At 44.3% G+C, this 25,000-nt stretch overlaps 2 protein-coding genes across 4 annotated transcripts in view; one reads left to right on the top strand and one right to left on the bottom strand.

Annotated features, from left to right (window-relative positions):
* Positions 1–15,019, top strand: part of afap1 (actin filament associated protein 1) — an 84,029-nt gene extending 69,010 nt beyond the window's left edge. For 2 of the 3 annotated variants that reach the window (XM_076289196.1, XM_076289194.1), the window contains exons 9-17: positions 2,180–2,329; positions 2,670–2,881; positions 3,942–4,087; positions 4,786–4,903; positions 8,635–8,764; positions 10,298–10,462; positions 11,124–11,317; positions 11,501–11,665; positions 12,011–15,019. In XM_076289196.1, coding sequence (XP_076145311.1) covers positions 2,180–2,329; positions 2,670–2,881; positions 3,942–4,087; positions 4,786–4,903; positions 8,635–8,764; positions 10,298–10,462; positions 11,124–11,317; positions 11,501–11,665; positions 12,011–12,037 — 1,307 coding nt within the window. In that variant the 3' untranslated portion in view covers positions 12,038–15,019. Of the gene's footprint in view, positions 1–2,179; positions 2,330–2,669; positions 2,882–3,941; positions 4,088–4,785; positions 4,904–6,112; positions 6,362–8,634; positions 8,765–10,297; positions 10,463–11,123; positions 11,318–11,500; positions 11,666–12,010 lie in introns of all 3 variants that reach the window. The other variant, XM_076289197.1, reaches the window with a different exon arrangement.
* Positions 15,020–15,784: 765 nt separating this feature from the next.
* Positions 15,785–25,000, bottom strand: part of sorcs2 (sortilin-related VPS10 domain containing receptor 2) — a 234,128-nt gene continuing 224,912 nt past the window's right edge. Inside the window, exons 21-28 of the mRNA XM_076289193.1 lie at positions 24,974–25,000; positions 23,550–23,662; positions 22,907–23,029; positions 22,170–22,269; positions 21,616–21,672; positions 20,882–20,984; positions 19,981–20,126; positions 15,785–19,368 (exon numbers count right to left, since the gene is read on the bottom strand). The exon at positions 24,974–25,000 is cut by the window's right edge and continues 97 nt beyond it. Coding sequence (XP_076145308.1) covers positions 19,304–19,368; positions 19,981–20,126; positions 20,882–20,984; positions 21,616–21,672; positions 22,170–22,269; positions 22,907–23,029; positions 23,550–23,662; positions 24,974–25,000 — 734 coding nt within the window. The 3' untranslated portion in view covers positions 15,785–19,303. The remainder of the gene's footprint in view (positions 19,369–19,980; positions 20,127–20,881; positions 20,985–21,615; positions 21,673–22,169; positions 22,270–22,906; positions 23,030–23,549; positions 23,663–24,973) is intronic.

Here is a 25,000-nt window from a genome sequence, read left to right as displayed (position 1 = left end):
GGAGCACTCACCCCAGGTGTTTCACTCTGTGGTCACTTTGACTTGACCGACCACCTCTGGAAATGAACCAGATTGATATCTTCTTTCAACCCACCTAAACATCTGTGAACCTCGTGCCATACCCTGCCTCTCTCTCTCTCTCTCTCTCTCTCTCTCTCTCTCTCTCTCTCTCTCTCTCTCTCCCCCATGAGAAGAGAACGTGAGCTTACTGAACAGGAGGCGCCGTGATTTTTCTTTTTTTAAAAAGAGTTTGAAATTGCAGATTAATCAAACGTGTCACATTCCTTCCAGCACGAGTAAAGGCGTCTCAGGTTCAGTAGATGCTGTGGAATGAAATTAGGCTGATCACAGGACTTTCCCCTCCGCTAATGAAAGAGGGGGGAAGAGGGGGAAGAGAAGAGGAGAGAATATAATGATGGTGCGGCGGGGCTGAGGGAGAAAGTGCTTTAACATGTGTGGCTCTGGTTTCCAGGACGAGGCGCCGACGATGGGGTGGCATCATGGGAAAGGAAAGGGGGCTTAGGTGTGCAAATATGGCCGGGTGTGTGTGTGTGTGTGTGTGTGTGTGTGTGTGTATTTGTGTCTGTGTGCATGTGTATGTTTCTGTGTGTGTGTAAAAGAGGTTTAGGACACAAATGTGGTCAGGTCTCAGGCCGGGGAAGACCAGTCACCATACGTGGGTTTTGCACGTTTGTGTGTGCATGTGTCTGTTCTCTTTGTTTCTCTATCTCTCTCTCTCTCTTTCTCTCTCCCGCTCTCTCTGTGTGCGTGAGTCTGTTTTCTCTCTATCTCTCCCTGTTTCTCTCCTCAGAAGCTCTTAGCTTAGCTGTAATATGACATCACTGAAGGGGAATTTTGGTCTTATGCCCCCCCACTCTTCTCTCTTTCTCTCTCCCTTCTTCCCTCTCTCTCTCTCTCTCTCCCTCTCTACTCTGGTCATTGGGTTATATGGAGCAGTGTGCGGGGGAATTCCATCGCTGATCTTGTGCAGTGAGCCAGTCTCTTAACTCGGCTCTATTGAGTTTAGTTTGAGGCTGTCCATCCTCCGCTCTCTCTCTCTCTCTCTCTCTCTCTCTCTCTCTCTCTCTCTCTCTCTGTCTGTCTGTCTGTCTGTCCTGGCCACGCATGCTGTCTCAAGCCTAACTAGATTGTCCCATCATCCTATCAGTCCAACTCAATTTGTTCCCTACTAAACAGGAAGTCATGCCTGTTTCCAGACTTGTCTCCTGGTCCAACATAGAATACTAATTTATGCTCGACACATGACTATTTGGTTGAATTCCCATAGAGAAGGATGTACATACAGTACTTATATATATACGCTTATATATGCCCATGTTGTGTATGTATATGTATGCGTGTGTGTGTGTGTGTGTGTGTGTGTGTGTGTGTGTGTGTGTGTGTGTGTGTGTGTGTGTGTGTGTGTGTGTGTGTGTGTGTGTGTGATTTTTGTGGGGGATGCTCAGTCAGAGAAAAATGGGATTATTTTACAAGTGTGGGAATTGCATAATGGTTTCATAATGGTTGCTTCTATTGCACCAGCCGAAACAAGTTCAGTTCTACCCCTTAAGTAGTGGAACGGTCATCTCATACATTTTCTCATCCTTACTCGACATTCTCTCTCTCTCTCCCTCTCTCTCTCTCTCTCATCGTCTGTCATTCTCTCCTCTGTCTCTTTTTTCTTTTCTTTTCTCTTGACTCATTTTGCAGAGATGCTCTGCACCACTGAACTACTCTGCCCACAGACCACACTATCCAAACAGCTCCAAGAAGAAATGCCTATTTTTCCCTGTGCTCTTTTGCACAGACAGAAAGAAAATTATCTTTCTTTCCCTTTCTCCCTCTCTCTCTCTCCCCCTCTCCCTCTCTCTTACAATGTCATTTATCCTCTGAGTTGTTTTTGGAATGTGCACAGTCATTATGTGCTCAAATCCATTTCTGTGTCAAAGTATGGTACTCTAGCTAAATACTGTATCATAGTTTGCATTAAATTGACAATTTTTAATAGCATTGTTTCAATCTACAGTATATCTGAACCTGATTTTGGGCTTGTTTTTTTTATTGTTTTGTACAGGTTTACACAGTATCCAATACATGTTGCTTGATTTGGGTCTAGGATAGCACAGTCTCACGATCTCTCTCTCTCTGGTTTCTCTTTTTGTTTCTTTCTGACACACAGCCAAAGGGAAGAAGAACTCCAAGTCAGAGCAGAAAGGCACTGTGGGTAAAGTAGCGGGAAAGAAGATCACAAAGATCATCGGCCTGGGCAAAAAGAAGCCGTCTACTGATGAACAAACCTCCTCCGCTGAGGAAGACGTTCCAACATGCGGTAAGGGAATATTCTAGAATAGTCACATGAGACTACTGTGTGTCTTCCCCCCAAGCACGCACATGCACACACACACACACACACACACACACACACACACACACACACACACACACAATGATGTTGAGAGAACTCTACTATTTATGCTACCCAAACCTCCGCAAACTGAATCATACCTGATTATGCTATTAACCTGATTATGATTAACCTGAATATGCTATCTAGATTAGCCGGCACCACAAAGACATTAAAGAATATTCATCGGGCATCACCTCAATTAGTCTGTCCCTAATCCACCCTCTACCGCCCACTGATTGGCCCACCACCTCTTGATTGACAGGCTACCTGAACGTGCTGTCCAATAACCGCTGGCGGGAGCGCTGGTGTCAGCTGCGGGACAACCAGCTGCTGCTGCACAAGGACCGGACGGACCTGAAGAGCCACATCGCCGCGCTGCCCCTGCGTGGCTGCGAGGTCATCCCCGGCCTGGACTCCAAGCACCCCTTCGCCTTCCGCCTGCTGCGCAACGGCCAGGAGGTGGCCGTGCTGGAGGTGAGCAGGAATGGAGGGATGAGTGGGATGGAGGGATGGATAAGTGGGATGAGAGAGAGGGAGGGGGGGCAGGGAGAATGAGAGGGGGTAAGATAAGAGATGAGAGAGAGAATCAGAAGAGGGGGACAGACAGAGGGAGAGAGATGGAGGGATGAGTGGATGAGAGAGAGAGAGAGAGAGAGAGAGAGAGAGAGAGAGAGAGAGAGAGAGAGAGAGAGAGAGAGAGAGAGAGACAGGAAGTAGGAGAATGAGAGCGGTTAGATTGGAGATGAGGGAGAGAATCAGAAGAGGGGGAGAGAGACAGAGAGAGAGAGAGAATGAACAAAAGAAACAAAGAGGGGGGAGAGGTGTAAAGCACTTATTCATTTAACCCATGTGCAAGCTCTTACATTACTGCACATAATACATAAAAGCATCCAACACAGACAACCTCTCAGGCCCTCAGATTGAATAGAAAACAGCAGTCCAAGGCTGGCAGGCCCCCGCTGTTCCACATTTTAAAAGCTAGTGGCCTTTCCTCTCCGTCTTCACAGAACTCATACGAGCCCCAGACAGTGGTAAAGTCCACCGTGTCATTTATCAACTTCAGACAGAAAGCGGAGGAGAAGATAAGGTGGTAGCGAATATGAATGAGAATATGGTGGTGCTGGAGGACAGAGAAAACGATGGATGAGAGAAGAGAAGACAGGAACGAGGGAGGAACAGAGATGGTGGAGGACGAGTGTGGGTGTGGGTGCAGACGAGTGTGATGCCAGGCAGAAAGAGGTGGGAGAGTTTCCTCTCCGAGAGATGAATGAGTGTAGGAGACGTGGACTGAAAGGGGGATGTTTTAATGGAGGTTTAGTCATGCTGGAGAAGGCTTTTGTGGGGAACTTTGGTAATTTGTTTGTCCACGGGTGATGAATGAGCATACACCATCAGAATTGTGTTATTATCTTCTTTCTTCATCTCTCTCTCTCTCTCTCTCTCTCTCTCTCTCTCCCTTTCCTTCTCTCTCTCTCTCTCTCTCCCTCTCTCTCTCTCCCTTTCCCTCTCTCTCTCTCTCTCCCTCTCTGTTCAGGCCTCCTCTTCAGAGAGCATGGGTCGCTGGTTGGGCGTCTTGCTTGCTGAGACGGGTTCCACCACAGACCCTGCTGCCCTGCACTATGACTACATCGACGTAGAGACCACAGCTAACGTCATCCAGCTGGCCAAGCAGTCCTTCTGGTAAGTTCTGGCAGCCTCCATCCGTTTACACAGGAACTAAACCAGGACCTCTCAACCTTCTCCAACCCTGACTCGTTTTGGAAAATGGTTCCTGATGATAGACAGTAATGGATCAGTTGCTGGTAGCGCACTGTGTGGTTCTAGTGGGTTACGGGCTGACAGCTGTTGTGAGTGATACCTCTAATATTGCGTCACTGCATTTAATGCTCCAGTCATTGAGCTGGTCTAAGACGCTGAGCGATTTGTGTGAATTAGTGCTTCAGCAAACAGTCGTGAAGAAAAGTTACCCGCACAAGAACTGACGTAAACCTTGATTACAGTTTTACTTGGCTTTTGTTCGAGGCGCTTTCTAAGGTTGTTTTTTAGTATTCCTTCAGAGACCTTGACCAATCCTCTTCAGTCAAATATGTGCAATGTATCACTTGTGGCTTTTATTGTTCCTTCTTTCATAACTGCAGAAATGATTGAAATGGATCGTATTCACTGTTCAGATTTGGTCTGAATCCTCACCTCATTTGGATGATATTGCTGTAGATCTGAAATGCATTGTTCATGCATTTCAGGTACATCAGGTTCTTGCTAGCATTGGATAGTAGATGCTGCTAATGCTAGCTGTTTTGATACCATCATGGGCTTGAATAATGGCATTGTTTGTTTGTCTTTGTCCCCTAATCTCTGTCCTCCTGGCCCTCTCGTAGCTTCACCAGTAAGCGTGCCGTGTCGCCCAACCCCTATCTGGACAATCCGGTCAACGGCTACGCTTGCCCCTCTGGAGTCGCTCTGCACTATGATGACGTGCCCTGTATTAACGGAACGGTATGGTCCACAATCCTCTCTCTTTCTCTCTCTCTCTCTCTCTCTCTCTCTTTCACACACACACACACGCACACACACACGCGCGCACACACACACACACATACATATACAGAACATGTTAAATGACCACTCATAATACACACTGAATGAGTCAAAGCCAGTAAACCGGGTTTGTCCACAATCCTTTGTCTCTCTCTCTCATTCAGTCCTTTGCTTTCTATTACTCACACTCATATGTATGGACACACACAATAAACACCCACATAGTGTGCACACACACACACAATAAACACCCACATAGTGCACACACACACAATAAACACCCACATAGTGTGCACACACACACACAATAAACACCCACATAGTGTGCACACACACACACAATAAACACCCACATAGTGCACACACACACAATAAACACCCACATAGTGCACACACACACAATAAACACCCACATAGTGAGCACACACACACAATAAACACCCACATAGTGCACACACACACAATAAACACACACATAGTGCACACACACACACACACACACAAAAATACCCACATAGTGTGCCCACACACACACACATGCAAGCAGTAACATGGATACAGAGACAGGCACACACACTTAAAATTGTGTAATCACTGTGTGTGTGTACTGTATGTGTGCGTGTTTGAATAAGGAAGCCAAGGAGTTGACTTTGTTTGCTTCACCAGGGAGTTTACTTAGTTTGTCCTTATTCATTTCTGTCTGTCTGAACAGCTGGATGCTTTAAAGGATGGCTTGCTTCTGGAGGTCTCTCTTTCTCTCTCTTTCTCTTTCTCTCTCTCTCTCTCTCTCTCTATGTGTGATTGCATGTTGTTTTCCCAATAATTATTTCAACTGTTGATTCAGCTGTTTCTAATAACAAGTAATCCTCTTCAGGGACTGCCCTGCTTTTTGTTTATGTATGTATTACATTAACTCTTCTCCTCTTCTAACTCATTTTCTATGATTGGGCTTCTCTTCTTTTCTTTTCTCTCCTCTTTTGTCCTCTCCTCTTCTCCTCTCTCCTCTCTTCTATTCTCCCCCCTTCTTTTCTCCTCTCTCCTCTTCTCTCCTCTGCCCCCTCTTCTCCTCTCCTCTCCTCTATTCTCCCCCCCACTCTTCTATTCTCCCCTCTTCTCTCCTCTTCTCTTCTCTTCCCTGCATGCCTGCGTTGGTCTGGCCCTCTGAAGGTCCCCGGCCTGTACTCTACCCCGGCCACCGGGGGGCGCAGCCTGAAGGAGGAGGTGCACTACGAGAACGCCGAGCTCGAGCTGTACGAGAACATGCCCTCGCCCAAGCTGGCGGCGCGCTACCCACCCAAAATCAAAACCGGCCGCACTGCCTCACCTTCCTCCTCCTCCTCGGCAGGCCACTACAAAACCCCAGTGTCCTCTAAAGCACTCTCTTCCTCGCCCACTAACGCTAATTCTCCCTCCCAGGTGACTAACCTCTCCTCTCTGTGTGTAGCGCAGCGTTTACCCGTGTCAGTGGCGTTTGGAACTCACAACACTGCATTTATTTAGACTAAATTTCCCTTTGGATTAATCAAACTATCTATCTGATTATAAGAATGATTATAGGAAGATAACTGTCTTATATTCTGTCTCGGAGCTTTGCTGCAAACAATCTTGGCATAACAACATGATGGCAAGCCGTACACTGGCATGCAGTGCTGTGAGTTTCTGAAAGCGTGCATGTAAACACTCTTTTTCACCTCTGTTTTCTACCTACTGCTAACGCTAATGCTAGAGTTCTGCTTCTTTTCCCTTAAGCCTCCTGCTGTATCCTCAGTTTTTTCAGACACTCAGAGAAATGAAGACCAGAGTTGATGTGTTGGATACCCTGCTTTTCACTTTTTACAACTGGAACACCATTAACTGTAATTCTCCCTGGGCCACCCAAGGAGTCAGGCTAGCTCTTAGTAGCCTGCTCTCACCCTTTTGTTTGGCTAAGGTTGTTGCGGCTAGCCGCAGCGCATGTACTACAGACAAGGTTCTTTTAATGATTTAGCACGGTCATAAAACAGGAGCCGAGTGCCGTTATGTCCTGGTCTGGTGAAGTCTGTGTGTGAAACATAATTTTTTGAGGCTGAGCATATGTGACCTTCCTGCTGGCGGGTTGGTGGTTGCCTCACTTTATCAAGCCTTGTTCATAAGGAAGGGCTTCATATCCATCCGGCTACAGCTAGACCACCCAGGACCTTTGTGGAGGACCACTGTTTTTCATGTGTGTGTGTGTGTGTGTGTGTGTGTGTGTGTGTGTGTGTCTGTGTGTCTGTGTGTGTGTGTGTGTGTGTGTGTGTGTGTGTGTGTGTGTGTGTGTGTGTGTGTGTGTGTGTGTGTGTGTGTGTGTGTGTGCGCATGTGAGTGTGTGTGTGTCTGTGTGTGAGAGAGAGAGAATCTGCATGTAAGAGAGGGATAGAGAGAAAGAGAGTGTGGGTGTGTGTGTGTGTGTGTCACTCCCCAGGGGTCATAATTTGGGTATGCCTACAATTATATTTGTAAAGCACCTATAAAGATTTTATTGAAAACTTAAATGCATGTGAGCGCCACATATATTTGAGAGGGAGCTCACAAAAGCTCGGGCCATAAGCTAACATGCAGGGGGTTTACATTTGTGGCTTTGAGGAGAACCTTTGATGTACCAAACAGAGTGCATGCGTGTGTGAGTGCATACTTATACTTGTGTGTGTGTGTGTGTGGGTGTGTGCGTGCATGTGTCACAGGCTCTCGCTCTGAAGCAGGACCGTAATCCTTTAGCGGCGTGCGGTGCGGCTGCAGCCAGGCCGGTAGGCATCAGTAGGGGCTTAATGCGCTCAGCGGAGGTAATTGGAGCTGAACGCTGCAGGCCTCATTGAGCTCCATTACCCCACAAGCAAGCAGTCAGGCAGTAGCGCCACGGCAACGAGCGCTCAGGAGCATGGGGGGGGGGGGGGGCCCAGCTCACTCCAGCAGTCCAGCGGCGTCTAACTCACGCCGGCGCGGCCAGCCAGACGTCATCTCCCATAATGCACCACTCGCAATTTTCCACTCACTCCGGCCGGCTACGGTTAATAACACCCGGCTCTGTTTGAAGTGCTCGAATGCAAACTGAAGTCCACTTTGGCCTGGATTACAGAGAGCTGTGTGTACACAGGCACACACTTACACACACACACACACACACACACACACACACACACACACACACACACACACACACACACACACACATGCACACACACAAATGCACACACTCACATGCACACACACACACACACACACACTCACATGCACACACACACTCACATGCACACACACACACACACACACACACACACACACACACACACACACACACACACACACACACACACGCACGCACACACACACACACACATGCACACTAGGTACAGGACACAAAGAATCCAAAGATGTACAGTGATGGATTGCCAGTGGAAAATCAGTTTTGATTAATGTCGAAGTGAGGACGCATTGCCAGCGCTGTGCGGAGACGCGGCCCGATGGTAGATCAAGTGGGAGACGGTGAGATGGCGGGAAGGAAAGAAGCCTGTGGGCCAGGCTCCGCGGGGCTCTGATCAAAGAGCACGTTCAGCATGGCAGCAGAACCAGAGATTGTCCGAGATCTCATGAGTGGCTGAGAGTGGAGACTGAGGTTCTGGTTTTGATTTATTTAGTTATTTACAGTATTTTCTCTGTTTTCTTACCGACAGCTGAAGGGGAAGAAGGGCCTGGCCACCAACGGGACGGCCTCCAAGCAGAAGGTGGACAAGAACCAGGCCAAGAAGGGCGCCATCACCAACGGAGCCCGCGCAACCGCACCCGTGAAACGTGTCAATTCCAGTAAGAACTGTTAATACACCTTTGTGTTCATTCATTCCTGTTAATACACCTTTGTGTTCATTCATTCCAACAAGAACTTTGTGTGGGTGTGTAGGAGGGTGCCTGAGAGAGATTAGTAGAGGCAAAAGTGCATGTGCATGTGTATGAGTGTGTGTTTGTGAGTGAGTCAGTGACAGTACAGAGACAGTGTATGTGTGTCTTTGAGTGGAACTGTGTATGCCCATAAGAGTGAGAGTGAGGGTGTATGTGAGAGTCTGCCTTGCATAGACAGTGTTATCACGCATATATAACATATATATATATATATATATATATATATATATATATATATATATATATATATATATATGTATATATATATATGTTATCGTGCATATATAACATCTGATATTGTGCATATAGACAGCCATTACAGGAATGACTCCTGTGACTTGTAGTACGTACACAGGGCCAGGTCTCTCGGCAGCCTCGACATTCCCTTACTCCGGCATCATCCCCTTACTCCGGCATCATCCCCTTACTCCGGCATCATTCCCTTATTCCGGCATCATTCCCTTACTCCGGCATCATCCCCGAATGAATCCCGCTTCCCAACGCAGCATTAGCTCCTCACCACCGCCGCCACCACCAGCACCGCTGAGGAACGCAGACAGTGGGTCTGGGTCCAGTACCTCTGGCCAGCCCCCCGCCAAATTGGTTTCTAGGAAAAGGAGGCCTTTCAGAGAGGGAGGGTTGGGGGGGATGAAAAAAAATGAAATGCGGAAAATGCCGGAATGTGAAAATTACAGTTTGCAGAGTGACAGCAGAGAATGTGTGGATGGGACCGAGGCCGCCAGTTAAACCCAGTAACCTCCTGCTTCTGCTGGGGTACGGGACACGCTCTTGACGGTAATAAGGCGTCAGCTCATGACCCAGTTGTGCAAGTGGCCATTACGGACAGCCATAACTGAGACGACCGCTGTCATTGTGGGAAGCATTGTCAGCTACCACCAAACACTGATTTCCATAATGATAAATAGAGTCCCTTTATTCAGAGGTCTGTTTCTGGCAACAAAAGTGAAGACTCTGCATGCCGCCAAAGCGCTAAGCACAGAATACAGCTGTTTACGCTTCAGCAAACGTCTGTTGGTCTGTTGTCCTGTTGTATTCTCATAATAAATATGTGGGGAACTTGTTTGTACATATCCACATACCTTTCTCCAGGAGTCCGTTAAACTAGTGTGACAGATGGTATTGAAATAGCAAAGCACAACCAGACGCTGCAATGCTGAAGAGCCTGAGTAGTAGTCTGATTTAAGGAAGCATGGGCATTCCGTCTTTGCTGGTTTCCTGTTTTAAGTCTCTTGAATATATGTGGGGTCTCATTCTAATTTGATCTAATTTAATACTTTGTTTTTTACTTAAAATGTCTGTGTTATGGAGTGAGTGAGTGACTTGTTTTTAAAACTATGTGACTATCAACTCTCGAAAAAAAAAAAAAACCACTGTATTACGGAGTGAGTGACTGACCGGCATCCTTGCTCTGCCGTGCAGGTGTGGACCAGTACAAGTACGGGAAGAACCGCGTGGAGGCCGATGCCAAGAGGCTACAGGCCAAGGATGACGAGCTGACCAAGAGGAAGCAGGAGATCCGCAACCGCCTCACCCAGCTCAAGAAGGAGCGCAGGGACCTGCGCACAGCCATCGAGGCCAACACAGGTAACACCGCCACACTGTCCACCCCCCGTCTGTCCCCGTTCTGTCCACTTCTGTGATTATATACTGCTCAAAAAAAGGGAACACTTCAATCATACACTGGATCGGTACTCTGACACTGTTTGGTTCTGAGCGCAAGTAAAACTTTTGAGGCGAGTGTTTTATTTTGCAAGAACTGTCAGACATTCTGTGAATGTAGTTTGAGAATGGAGAAAAGGGTGGAAGGTTTCAAAAAATATGTTTTAACAATTGTGGAAAACTGTAAGTGTTCCCTTAATTTTTTTGAGCAGTATGTATTTGCTGCAATCTGATCTAAAAGTGGAGATGACTCCAGAGCAGTTGATCTAAAAGTGGAGATGACTCCAGAGCAGTTCTGAGCCTGATCAGCTCATTTCTGGGTTATTGCTCACTGCCATTGGCTCAGAGTGATGCACCACAGATGTGTTCGTTTTCATCTAAATCTGTTTTGTATTATTAATTGTATTATTAATTGTCAGTTAACTAATTAACTGACTATTAATTGACAGATTAATTGACCAGTGACTTAATACGGAGACAATTCATAGCACAACAGACCCCCGCCCCCACACACACACACACACACACTTGGATGGACACACACACACACACTGTCTGACATTGCGTATGTGTTCCTCCTCCGTAGGCAAGCGTGCCCAGGCGAGCCTGACGGATCGCCTGAAGAAGGTGGAGGACGAGTGTCGTGTGAAGGAGGAGGAGCGCGTGGAGCTGGAGCTGGAGCTGACCGAGGTCAAGGAGAGCCTGAAGAAGGCCCTGAGCGGAGGAGTGACCCTTGGCCTCACCATCGAGCCCAAGGCCACCTCATCCTCCAGCCCGCAGGTACACACACACACACACACACACACACACACACACAATATTACACATAAGAGCATGCAAACACATCAGGTTTATAGATTCATTTTGATTTTACTCTGCTAATTGAATTGACCTTTCCATCGAAAGAGGCTTCATTTGGTGTTTTGCTTTGTTTGTGTGTGTGTGTGTGTGTGTGTTTTGTAGTCCCCAGTGTTTATGCGGCGTACCACGGAGAACTCGCCCATCTCCAGCTGTGACACCAGCGACACGGAGACGTGCTCTCTGCCCGTCAACAGCGCCTCCCTGCTGCGCAGACAGGGCACGCAGAAAACCCCGCCTGTACGCGGCCACGTGCTCAGGAAGGCCAAGGTATTCGCGCACACGTGCACACACACAGATACACACACACACACACACACTCATTTTCTCATACACGTATTCTCTGTCTCTGTCATATAGACCCTTACACACACATACACACACTTATCATATTCACATTCTCTCTCTCCCTCTGCCACACACACACACACACACACACACACACACATATATATACACACTCACCTTAGATAATTATTTTCACAGGCATCTTCAACACACACACACACACACACACACACACACACACACACACACACACACACACACACACACACACACACACACACACAATGCAGTCTTTTGTATCACTCATCCTCCTGTTCTTTTTCACAGGAATGGGAGATGAAGACTGGCACATAAACCCTTCTTTCTGTTCATTGCTTTCTTCTTTTTAAAATGTATATATTTATTTATAACTCGCATATAGGAAGGATGCTGAAGAGGAGTTCAGCTTAGACTACATGGTGCATGACAACAACTACAACAACAACAAGACCCAAGGGCCTCCAGTTTTTATTTTTGTTCTTGAGTTTGCTTTGACTATATCTGCCCACAAAGAGACAGGCTACACTGTCATTATCATTACCTTCTCAGCTTTATAATACCATGTATTATGCTGTCTTGCTTACAGTCACGCACAGTCATGCAGTTTTGTAAACCTACACTTAACCATCGATCGCAAAATATGTATAAGTCATTATCAACAGCCTCCTTCCTTGTTCCGTTGGGTTTAAAGCCATCTTTCAATAGGAAAAAAGACCTTAAGTATTTATTTGTAAATGTTTTAAGTAAATACTAGCATCCCTGTGATTTTTGTTTTGTTTTCTTTCTTTTTTATTTATGTTAATATTTAAAGCTTTGTTTTGTTTTCGATTTTTTTTATATGGCCTCATCTTGGTTGCATAGCAGTTTTTACGTTAATTTGTGTGTGTGAATGTGTGAGTGTGTGAGTGTGTGTGTGTATATGTGGCGCTTGGTTAAACCAAACAGCCAAATCTGTTCATGAATAACTGGTGCTTGTTTTACCCGGCATTGTATGATAAAGGAGAACACCACCATTTTGCAAAATTTCACAAGTGCTCACTCATTGATAAGCCAACAATTCAGCCCACTGTACTTAAGAACTCAGATTACATTATTTTGCAAGAGACTCAACAGGGACTTTTTGTTCAGAGCAACCAATGTTTAATATGTCAATTGTGTAGTGAATGTTTCAAACTGTAATCAACAAAAGATAACATTTTGTGAACACACAACAGACAATTTTTTTAAATAGCACATGAAGTGTTCAGAGATTCAGGCAGGATTTTGTAAGAGCTGCCAAAGAAAATAGATTTGTTCATCCTTGCCTCACCACTACATTGCTGCAAACCTAAGCAGACATTTGCAGCCTTGGCAAGTTGTTCCACTAGAATTCTCCGCATCTTTACTCATAGCCGGTATGTTTCTGTAGTTGATTATAAAAGATTTCTAATGAACTTGGTTTGAAATGTGTGACACATTCTGAAATGTTACCAACACGAATGGCATTAACCTCCTTATATCCCTCCTTACATTCCTCAAACACTCTGACTAGGCGGATGCCACACCTGTGCCTGGTCCTCTTTCAGCAAACTATTTTTTTTTTTTTTTTTTTTTTTTAAGTAAATACTTCCTTGGCTCTTTCGAGCCAGGACACTAGCCATAGCCTTCAGTAGAGTGGCCTGTCTTGTCTAAAAAGGGTTTCCATCTAGCTAAAGGGAAAGTTCGAGAATTAGGTTTCTATGGCGACAGTGGTCCGGTCGGAGGAGCGGAGGACCGGCTCAGGCCAAGGGTGTGGCCCTGGTTTGTTGGCCGACGCCTCTGGAAAAGTCAAAAATTTCCTGCCGTTTCTCATTTTTCCAACGCTGCCACTCTGCTGCTGGTCGGTCGCATTCTTACCCTCCCCATAAGTGCATGTGTCTCTGTCCAGCTGGTAAATATCGGTGCTGGGGAAGTAAGTAGCCTTGTGATCAGAGCATGTGGTGAATTTTTTTTTCTCTCTTTTTTTTTAACTGTTTATACGTGCGCCTCGTAAACATTTCCAAACCGTCATCAATACACTGTCAGAAATAGAAACACTGCCTGGAGTGCATTGGACTGCAGCGTTCTGTTCCAGAAACCCTCCCGTCGTCCAACTCATGCTGTGACCCATTTTCTGGGTTCGGACCAGGTCCTCTCACTGCCTACTGTATGGTTAAAGTCCAGACGCGTCGTCGTTGGCGATTTATGCCCGTCTGTGTAGCCTACGTGGTGGGAATGGTTGTACTGTACTTTTCCTAATCTGACCACGATTACAGACTATGCATGAAGCTTGGTGCTTTCCTTGGAAATGCGAATTGACAGATTAATAGACTACTGCCTCAAGGCTTGTATGTTTTATTTTGTAAAAGTTTTATTTTATTTTTTTTAGCCTGTTTTTCCCCATACATGGCTACTTCTTGGAGAAGTAAGAAAGGTCAGCTTTTTTTTCAGCATTTTACATTTGTATTAATAAAGAAAAATAGAAAAAGGCCACAAATTAGACAGTTTTGCTGGAGATATCGCTGTGTGTAAATATTTGACTTCAGGCTATTTCCTAACTTGTTTTCATGGATTTTAGTCATAGAGTTCATGGTGGCTCGACAAAAAGGCCCTTGCACCAGTCACTGTCTGGGGAGAGGAGAGATCAGTTAGCGGTCACATAGAGGTCAAAGTAGTGAATCAGAGATTCGCTTCAGTTGGTTCCTTGTGTTAGACTGTTCGACTGTTAGACTGAAGTTCATTGGAATGCTTGTCAAACCAAACCACTGTCCTGGTTTCCTCACGCAAACAGAATAATCATATTTGCCAACAACCAAATAAATTTTGACAAAAGAACTGAACTTGCTTTGTTAATAGCATAACTGAAGAACTTTTACTCTCTGAACCATGAATGAACTGTAGTGGAATGTTGTTCGAGAAGCTCCTAGCGTTTGATGGCAACAGTTTTCACTGGATTGGCGACGTTTTTTTAAACCAAGTGGAAAAAAAGACGTGAAGTAAACGAAAAAAGTAGTGGAAATTATGCACAAAAAGCATGAGAAAGTATTTCTGGCTACCAATCTTTCCTTCTCCCCCCGCAGTGATCAGAGGACAGTCAGAAAATGTGAACGCTGTGTAAATAGTTTTGTGGGAGTTCAGGATCAGGTAGACATTAAGCGACCATGTTTGTTTTTTTGCACCTTAAAGAACTTTTCTGTTTTTTTTCTGGTTTTCTTCTCCAGTGTACTTCTCTAAATGACTTTCACCACTTTGGTGACTAACAGCTGTACATACAAAAATAATAAACCTGCTTAAACAGTCCTACTTCTGATGCTTTCATTTATGAGTGTACAGGAAAATGTCTGTCTCTTGGAATCATTATTCTAGTCCTAATCCAAGCAAAATCAACATATGTTAATTATATTACAAGGGCCATTGTCCCCTACAACTTTACAGGCTTCTGTGCTATCACGACTCCAGTAAAAAAAAAGACTGCTGTGAGCATTGTCATAGTAGTAAGGCAACCAATATCATGAAGGTTGCAGGCATACAATTAAGTCACTAACATTCCTTAAATGTTGACTGAGTGAGAGTGTCCTCCACCAACTCTGAGCTGTCAGCAGATGTCAGTCCAACAGCTCTGTTTAGTAAGGCAGTCAGTCTGGGATCAGTGAGCCTTCACCTGAATTGAATCATACATACTGTATCTCCATCATAGCCCTATCACATACAGCTAACCTATCAAGTATGCTTTTTCTATGATTATGACGCCCCTGCTCCTTCTCACTCCCACTCTCCTTTAGTAATTCATGGATGACCTTTCAATTGCTCTTTTATCCATATGTTTGAAGACGATGCCACGGTCTTACTCGTCCCTCAGTTACTACGGCAACCAAATACTGTGATAAACCATTTGGCTGATGTGGGGAACATACTTGGATGATGTCTTATTGGAACAGGTGTTTCAGGGCTGGTGATCTGCTGTCTGTTATCGTTCCCCATCTCCACACCCCCCCCCCCCCAGACAAGAGACAGTGGATGTTTCCAGAAGAATGTTAAGTCTTTATTGAACCAATCAAATCATTATTAGAACAAACCTATACAGTTATGAAGGTGTCTCAATCCAGAACACTGTTTTAAGTGCACTAAGCATATCCATCGCAGGACTCTTCATAGAAACATTTACAAATCAAAACAAACAAGTAAACAAAATCAAATTCAAAAAACGAGTAAAAGAGCATCAATAAAATATCTGTGCAGTCATCATCACATGGTGGGTGTTTTTGTCAGCAACAGTGACTGTCTCTTTACAAAATGTCTGACTCTTGTGGACTTCCTCCCCCCACTCAACACACACACACACAAGCACACACACACCCACACACTGTCTTTAGAGCAACAGGAGGAGAAATGCACAGACATCACACCACTTTAAGAAAGAAAAAAAACAAAAAACTAAGAACAAGCTTAACATGTGCATATACAAGTAGAAAAAATGGTGAACTACGAGAAAAGAAAATATCAGTTTTGAACCTGCAGTGTGGTCAACAAATACAAATCAAAATACATATTTTCAAATAATCAGATACTAGAATAATGCTCATGGTTGTTTTTGTGTGTTTTTTTTGTAACTTTATATGAAGAAAATTAAATATCATCCTTCTATGCCTCAGTCATGGGGATGACTCCAAGAGACGTGTGCGTTCCAAGCACCCTTGTCAAGACCATCTAAAACTCCCTCCTTCTCACCCCCACCCCCATCACACATACAGACTATGGTGGCTACTGCAACTGACACTCTCTTATCCTGAGTAAATCTCTCAAAAGAGCCAAAATGGTGGCCCACTCTCAAGCCTGCAATGTCGACTTCAACCAATATCCTGACTTGCACGCCCACAACCAACTGAAGAGCGGAGCTACTCACACCAGCCACTGTTTCACTGACAAAGCAGTATCGTTTGAACTAAATGAACTAAAAGATCCAGTAATAACAGCAAGTAATGTAGAAAATATTTTCTTCACACAATATGAAACGGTAATTGACTTCTCTGTTAAGTGCACAGGAGTGTCTGTCAGCGCCATTAGCCTACGCTAACTGTGCTGGACCAGTACTGGACAATGGTTAACATCGTGAAGCTAAAGATCAACTGTACCATTCGAAAGGTCTTATTCACCAGCACACACACACCAGAAAACAGAAGTGAAAACAATGTGTAACTATGTGTTGGTGACTAAATGTGAGTGTATCCGCTGTGTGTCATTAAGGTGGGCATCCCAAAAAACAAGTGCACCTTTTGGTATTAATGTGAAATTACATTTCTGCTGTGTGGCCAGATATGTACAGTCAGAGTTACCTTTTGTTTCTTTTCGTCGCTTTTTTTTTCTGTTGTTGTTGAATTATTTTTGTTAATATATTTACACGCATTAGCTATATACACGAGCCAGACTAAAGGGAATCTCTCCATGTTCTGCTTGGCCTAATATAGGCCTCTATTACAGCAGGAACATCTGTGCTCTGGGACAGAAGAAAAGGAAACAAGTCTTCAACACTAACACTGTTTGTTTGGGGAACTAGATTTCACTTTGATTGGCGCTCCGGCATAAAAAAATAACCAATATCCACTCAGGAAAATAAATAAGAGTGATTAAAACAGCCAGAGGAGTATACTTCAATTTAGATGGGTGGTTTAGCATGGTATTGTGAAATGACTATAAAATTATTTTCCTGCTGTGATATTTACTTATCTGTAAATGTACAAAATATTAACCATTACCTCATATAGACACTTAATCATAACTTGTGACAAAGGAATACAATGGTCAGATAAGCATGGGGTTGTATGTTGGACATATTTTCAGTCCACAGCCAGGGAGCAGCACAGTGCTGGCTGATGACTGCCCGTCACAGCTTCATTTAAAATGGCACAGTAGCGCCATCTTGTGGGCACTGACGCCTTTGCCACGGTGCTGCAGGCAGTACCCCATCTCAAGTGAAAAGTGACAATCTGAATTATTGCATTTGTAGACAAGGAGCTAGATTATGTTCGGATATAAAGTGGCGAGAGCATTTCATGCCATGTCAAAAACTTACAGGCCTATAATGTGTACCTCTTAAGACAGTGTTTTTCAACCTTTTTTGTGCCATGGCACACTTTTGACACTTAAAATGTCCCACAGCACACTAACATCCTGTGTGAAGAAAAAATAAACATACCATAGCCTAAAATTTCATATAATACACAGATATGGCCTTATTATGGCTTCTATGCAAGACCTGCCTAATAAAACAAGCACCCTCTGTTTCATTTGTAGGTGACTATATCTAATTTAATTGTTGTTATGAATTGGATATGTGATGATTCTGTGAATACTGGATATGGGGCCCCCGTTGTACAATGCCTGCATACCACAAATAGTGCAATCATACAACCAATGAGAGCATGTGGTTATCTTTGAAGCAACAGTTGCTTTTCTGGACCAGTGAGTGACATTTGGGTAATTTTCTGCGGCACACCTGATGATCTCTCATGGCACACTAGTGTGCTCCGGCACAGTGGTTGAAAAACACTGTCTTAATAGACAGAAAGGACAGAGGAAGGAAAAAAGAAAGAGATAGATAACCAGAGAGAGAGAGAGAGAGAGAGAGAGATAGAAACCTGCATCTGAGAGATAGAGGGGTTGGCCTATGTGTTCCTGTGTGGCAGGCAGCCTCCACAGACTCCAAAAGACACCCGTTTGTGCTGAAATATAGGACCACAGTGAGTTAGCATCACACCTGCTAGCTACGCTTTGGTTAAGATTCATCCGGCAACGGCCTGCTCCACCTGCCACTTGATTTCAGGTGGAAGGAGTGGAAAAAAAGCTGAACGCGCCGCTGTACGAGACCCTAACCTAAGCTAAACCGTGAAAAAAACGACAACCCAACAACCAGTAAATGGCGAATATGAGAACAAGAGACGAAAGAGAGAAAGAGCGTTGGGATAAGATAAAGACAGCAACAACGTGAAAAACAGACCGTGGGAAAACAACAAAGAATACAACAACTGTGAAATACAAAGACATCCCAGACAAAACAAAACAGTTCCTTAAAAACAAACAATCAAAATGAATGACAAACAAAAGCAAAGCAATCAGGCAACATCATTTTGGTGGCACAGTCCAACTCCAGGCTCCCCCACCGGGCCGTGAAGAACAGCTGAAGGATAGGAAATGCCCGATAATCAGGGAGGCGACGCTTACGCACCGAAAGGACAGACGTAAGGTGGGGTGAGGTGTGTGTGTGTGGGGGGGGGGGCATTAACAGTGGCATCAAGATCACCTCTGATCCCACAAAAGAGAAGGAATACAAAGCCTAGGACTGGAAGAGAGGAAAAAGAGATGATGGGAGAGAGTAGAGAGCGAATGAGAGAGAGACAGACAGAGAGAAAGAGGGAGGGAGAGGCCCTGGGTTCAAAGGTCAGATGGGATGTGGTTCGGGCAGGCTCCTCCCCTGCCCCTTACCCCTTCATAACAGTGGGGGGAGTGCGGGAGGTGGAGGTGGGGGGTGAACCAATTAGATTTCAGGAAAAGACGACAGAGTCCTCAGTGTTCCCCAGTTGGTTCCCATCAGCTGGTCAGATAGCTGTGCAGCTCTCTGGAGTTGATGCTCAGGACCACGCCCGAATGGTTGCCTGGTAACAAGCCACAACAAAAAGAAGACAAATCAAGCTGTTAGCTGAATGGCAAGAGCAGTCACAGAACATTTCCTTGTTAATTAAAACACGAGTTAATTAGCACTGCTGATGACCATATCAATAGCCCATTAAAACCCCATTAACTCGCCTATTAGGCCCAGTGTTACCTGAAGTATCATTTATCATTTACAGTTATGTCAAGCATGGTACTTTAAATTCAATAAACACATAGGTGCTACAAATTTATGATTTTGGCTGATTTTTTGGATGATAATCTGATAGTTGCATCATTGCAAATCAGACACATTATTTTTTGCAAAATCAAATTCTTCGAAACCAAACAAACATCTATATTATTTTGTTACTCTAACACAACCAGGACATAGAGAAAAACGGGACCTTCTTAGCACCCCTTCTTAGGCCACTGGCCGGCAATGATCCCATTCCAGATTGCTAGTTCTGAATATGACCGTGTTCAGGGTTTCCACTCTAAATAAAATTCTCTAACTTTCCATGTTTGGAATAGACGTTATTCAAATTCCATGGTATTCCAGAAATTCCATGACCTGTGGGAACCCTGAGTGTTGCTCTCCCAGCACTGTGCATTACCCAGTGTCTGTGAGTCCAGGTCATCGTCGATGAACTCCTCGCCTTGTATGATGTTCTGCGTGTCCTCGCTGTGACTGACCGGACTGGTCATCTCCTGTTCCTTCTCGTTGTGCATCTGAGCGTAGACATTCCTGCCGGGTAGCTTTCTGAAATGCAGCCAGGGATGTATTAGGCTGCGCTCCTCTGTCCTCAGCAAGGGGTCATGGGACTTGTAGTCTTTCCTGTTACGGTTCTCTGTCATGTTACTATCACGCCTTCATTTCACAGAAATAAACATTTGTATAGATCTATGTTCATAGAGTGACGCATGCCTCATTCCGTATGGGTGGATGCCTCTGATATGGGACATATTTTAAATGAAATCTATACTGAACATATTCATATCTATTCACAGTCATGTAGAAAGAAGTGTGATCAACAAATCACAACTATTAAAGACAACAATCTAAAACATTCATGTGATGTTAATACAATGACATTGTTAAACAGTTATCCATGCTCTTTAGTCCTAGGTGATAATTGTGGCAGGTGGTCCAAATCTGACTGGGTGGAAATTACATGACTTCTTATTTGTGCTTGAGCATGCGGAAGAAACAACAATGAGAATTGGTGTGTGTAGGGAAGGTAGATGTGCATGCTTGAATATGAATGTGCAGTATGCGCATGTGCGTAAATGCTTGTTTGTGTACTGCATGTTGTTTGTCGTGTGTCTGTGTGCATTTGCTTGTGTGTGTGTCAATGTGTGAGTTTGTAAGTGTTTATTCTGTGTGTTAGTGTGTTAGTGTGTGTGTGTGTGTGTGTGTGTGTGTGTGTGTGTGTGTGTGTGTGTGTGTGTGTGTGTGTGTGTGTGTGTTTGTTGGGGTCCATGCATGAGAGACTGCTCACTGGTCACAGCACCCACCTTTTAAACTTGTAGAGCATAAAGGCCCCACTGGCCATCAGGCTGATTAGCAGAAGGACGGACAGAGCCCACACACCTGGACTGGCTGCCCCGGAGCGCGAACCTGAGGACAGACAGACAGACACACACACACACACACACATACACACACACAGAGGAGCTGATCAGAGAGCACACTGCAAATCTCTCTCTTTCTATCTGTTTTTTTCTCTCTCTCTCTCTCACACACACACAGGCATATTTTGGTACTGATCACACACACACACACTCATACCCACACACTAATCAATACTATCAATCAATACACTAATCAATACACTATCAATACACTAATCAATCACCCTCTCACCTCTCATACCCACACACTAAATACTCATGTGAGACTATCAACACTCAAACACACACCAAACAGAAACACAAACTAGCTGCATGCAAGTCAATCGATGAATTATTAGCAGAGAGATCGGAGAAAGTGTTAAAACCTAGAGGTGCTCAAGACATGCACATAATGTGTAAAAGCCGTTTATATAGCTAAACCCCCTAAAACATCTTTCAAAATATCTACAGTGATTAATACATGAGCTAAACCATTCTAATAGCCACTCTTAGATAGGCAGATAGTGATTAATACATGAGCTAAACCATTCTAATAGCCACTCTTAGATAGGTAGATCAATCGATAGATAGATAGACAGCAAGAAAAGAGAGTAAACACTGCAGCCAATCAAACGCACCAATATCTGCGCCTGTCGTGGTTGAACCATTAGCAACCACTCCCTTGAAAGATATTCCTTTCAAACAGATAGATGGATATAACTCATTATGGTGTGACAAAATATATACTGTAACTAAATCTTCTCATCTGTTTGGGGAAAATACTTGGATTACACACATAGCTATTACTGTTACTATTGGTGTAACTATTACACCACTGGCTAATACGCTAATGTAATAACTATTACACCACTGGCTAATACGCTAATGTAATAACTATTACACCACTGGCTAATACGCTAATACTAAGAGTATACAATACAAGTCATCTATAAGGGAAGTTAGTAGTGTTATATGTTCATATCACCAGTCATCATGTGCAGTAGCTGAGCGTTTTAAAATAAATGTTATTTTAAATGGCAGTGCTACCACTGTGTAGTGTGGCTGTGACCTTCATGAAAGCACCTTATCAGAACATCATTTCCAGATGTGTTTTGACCACGTGTATGTGGCTGATATATTGCCTTTGTGTGCAGAAAAATAACATGGTGTGGATGGCTGTTGAGTAAAGTACCTGCATTAGGGTCAGCTAGGGATACCAGCACCTGAAGGCCTCCCCGCACGATGAAGCTGACGTTGTTCTCGTTCAGAGCCTGCTTTATGGTGGAGATACGCTGGGAGGGACAGAGAGGGAGGGATGGACAGGAAGAGATAAGAAAAGAAAAAGAAAAAAAACACTTAATCTTTCAAAGTGACCTTGAGTCTATTCATGAAATGGAAGCTTTTAGCGGAGGTTCTGCTAACAAGAATGGCACGTCATTCATTCATTCATTACTCCTGACTCCACACCTGCCTTTACAACAACTCAACGCACGCACAAATTCTGCTGCTTTCAAACATTTATGTTTCAACTTGTCATATTCCATTGAGGATTAAAATAGTTTCATTTCTCATCTGCTTCCTGAGTCTTTCTATTAAAAGAGAGGTATACCAAAATAGACTGGAACTGAAAATGAAGGTGAACTCTAAAACTGGGACACTAATTTCACCTAAAATACGAACATTATAACTGAACTTGCTGATGTGTATACTATAAATTAACTGTATTATTTTTTATCTTTGTATCTAGATAAATGAAATATCTACTGTATGTCAAAAGATCTCACATCTCTCTATCTTGGCTACAGAATATGAATACACAGTGTGTGTGTGTATTTGTGCATGTGCGTGTGTGTGTGTGTGTGTGTGTGTGTGTGTGTGTGTGTGTGTGTGTGTGTGTGTGTGTGTGTGTGTGTGTGTGTGTGTCAGTACCTTATCCACATACACACTCCTCTTGGCAGTCGTACTCTCTGGAGGAAGCACATAGAGGTCTGCTGTGGTTGGAAGGCCAGGTTTCACCATGGTAACCAGAGAGTCTTGTGGAATCCCAGTGATCTTGGGAGACATAAGGTGAGCGTAGGGTCGTCTTTATTTAATGGATTTCACTATTAAACTAGACAACTAGTTTACATTGTTAAATTAAGAGCATGTGTGCATGAGTGCATGAGTGTGTGTGTGTGTGTGTGTGTGTGTGTGTGTGTGTGTGTGTGTGTGTGTGTGTGTGTGTGTGTGTGTGTCAAAGCTTTCATTTTAGGCTGTGTGCTCACCAGAGAATGTATGTGCCTGTGTGTCAGAGCATGTGTGTTATTTGTATAGCATCAGCAACAACAAGCATCACCTTTAGACACTTCAAAAACCAAGACTGGTCTGTAAGCTCTGGTCTGTGTCTGTATCTGGTCTGTTCCTGGTATTTAATGTGTGTGTGTGTGATAGAGAGAGAGAGAGAGAGAGAAAGAGAGAAAGAGAGAAAGAAAGAGAGAGAGAGAAAGCGAAAGAAAGAGAGAGAGAGTGTGTGTGTGTATGTGAGAGAGAGAGAGAGAAAGAAAGTGGAAGACAGTGTATTAGCTACACACACCTTGGCCAGGATCTTGGTGACCACCTGGCCAATGTCCTCCCTCCACTCGGGGATGTTGGGGTTGAAGCGGTCAAGGTTCCTGCTAAAGCTCAGCGGAATCACCTGGAAGTGGTCTGAAAAAGACCAGAGAGAGATCCCACATAAACATAAACATACATCAGCCACCTGCGACAAAGATCACAGGAGGACACACAAACAACCATGATTATGTTGTTATGATGTTGATGTTTAACAAAGCAACTGATCTCATATTTTGTCATGGAAAACCGTTCATCCTAGAAAGCTCCAGTCGGTGCTGAAAGTGCAATTCTCTATTCTTATCTACAGTGAATCTAATTCTAATCTTTCATTCAGGAGATCATTACACTGACTCTTAACTCCAGAGTCAGCTTAAAGAACTTAAAGCAGCCTGATCACACCAAAAGCTATACACTACTACACAATGCATGGTGACCCATATGACTCTTCCCCTCCCCTGAGTGCACTTCAAAGCAAAGATCTCACAGAAAAAAAAAACCTACTACAGTAGTTGCACCCCACTGGGTCTATTTACAATCCCTCTCTCATCCACTTCACTTTACATGGGCCACCAAACAGCAGCTACTGGTAGCTCTGTCCCACAGCGTATGACCTCCCATGCTCCATAACACAATCAGTAGGGTAGGTGTGGGGTGAGGTTGGATGGAGATTGATGCTGAGATGCTAACTTTAGCTCATGAATAAAGCAAAAGCGGCCCTTGCACTCTGTGTGCGCGATTTGTCTGAGGTTCTCTGACTTGCGCAATGGTCCTATGACACAAATTCGCTCTGGAGCAAACTATGAAGTCATGGAAAGGAGAGAAGAGTGGAAAAAACAATAACAAACTCGCATAAAAGGCACTCAGGTTGAACTCTTCTGCTTGGGACGATGGTCTCTATTCCTGGCGTTCCGTGTACTCCCATAACACATAAATATTTATGCCGTCTGAGACATGCATAAATATTGATGTCCACTCAAGTTAGGCTTATAAAACTACCTCAGTTGGTGACAGAGGACTCTCTCACTCTCTCTCTCTCTCTCTCGCTCGCTTTCTCTCTCTCTTCTCCCTGTGATATGTGCTTTTTGCCATTTCTGTGTCATACACAGGCTGAGGTCTTGTATGACAGCGCAAGTGTAATGTGATGCTTTCTGGGACGTTCTTCACGTGACTGCTGACAGGCCTGGAGCTCAGGACAGGCTTCCAACACAGTGCAGCACTAAGAAAGGAATCCTACATCAAAAAATCCAGCAGTGAGATGCCTGACATGCACCTCAATTCTTCACATGCACTTAGCTACAGGGCATTTGAGCTCCTTCTATATCATCTCCAGAGCTTTGTGTGGGAGTAGTTGAATGACGTTTTGGGGGTGAAGGGACTCTTTTTGTCCACGTGTAATTCTCTTACCGAACACTCGGACTGTCTTGCTGTCCT

The sequence above is a fragment of the Alosa pseudoharengus genome, unplaced genomic scaffold (genome assembly GCF_046254945.1).
Source record: "Alosa pseudoharengus isolate Yale_2024_CS ecotype anadromous, Long Island Sound unplaced genomic scaffold, YU_APseudo_1.1 YU_APseudo_1.1_scf_17, whole genome shotgun sequence".
NCBI lineage: Eukaryota > Metazoa > Chordata > Actinopteri > Clupeiformes > Clupeidae > Alosa > Alosa pseudoharengus.
This window is presented reverse-complemented; position numbering and strand designations above follow the sequence as displayed.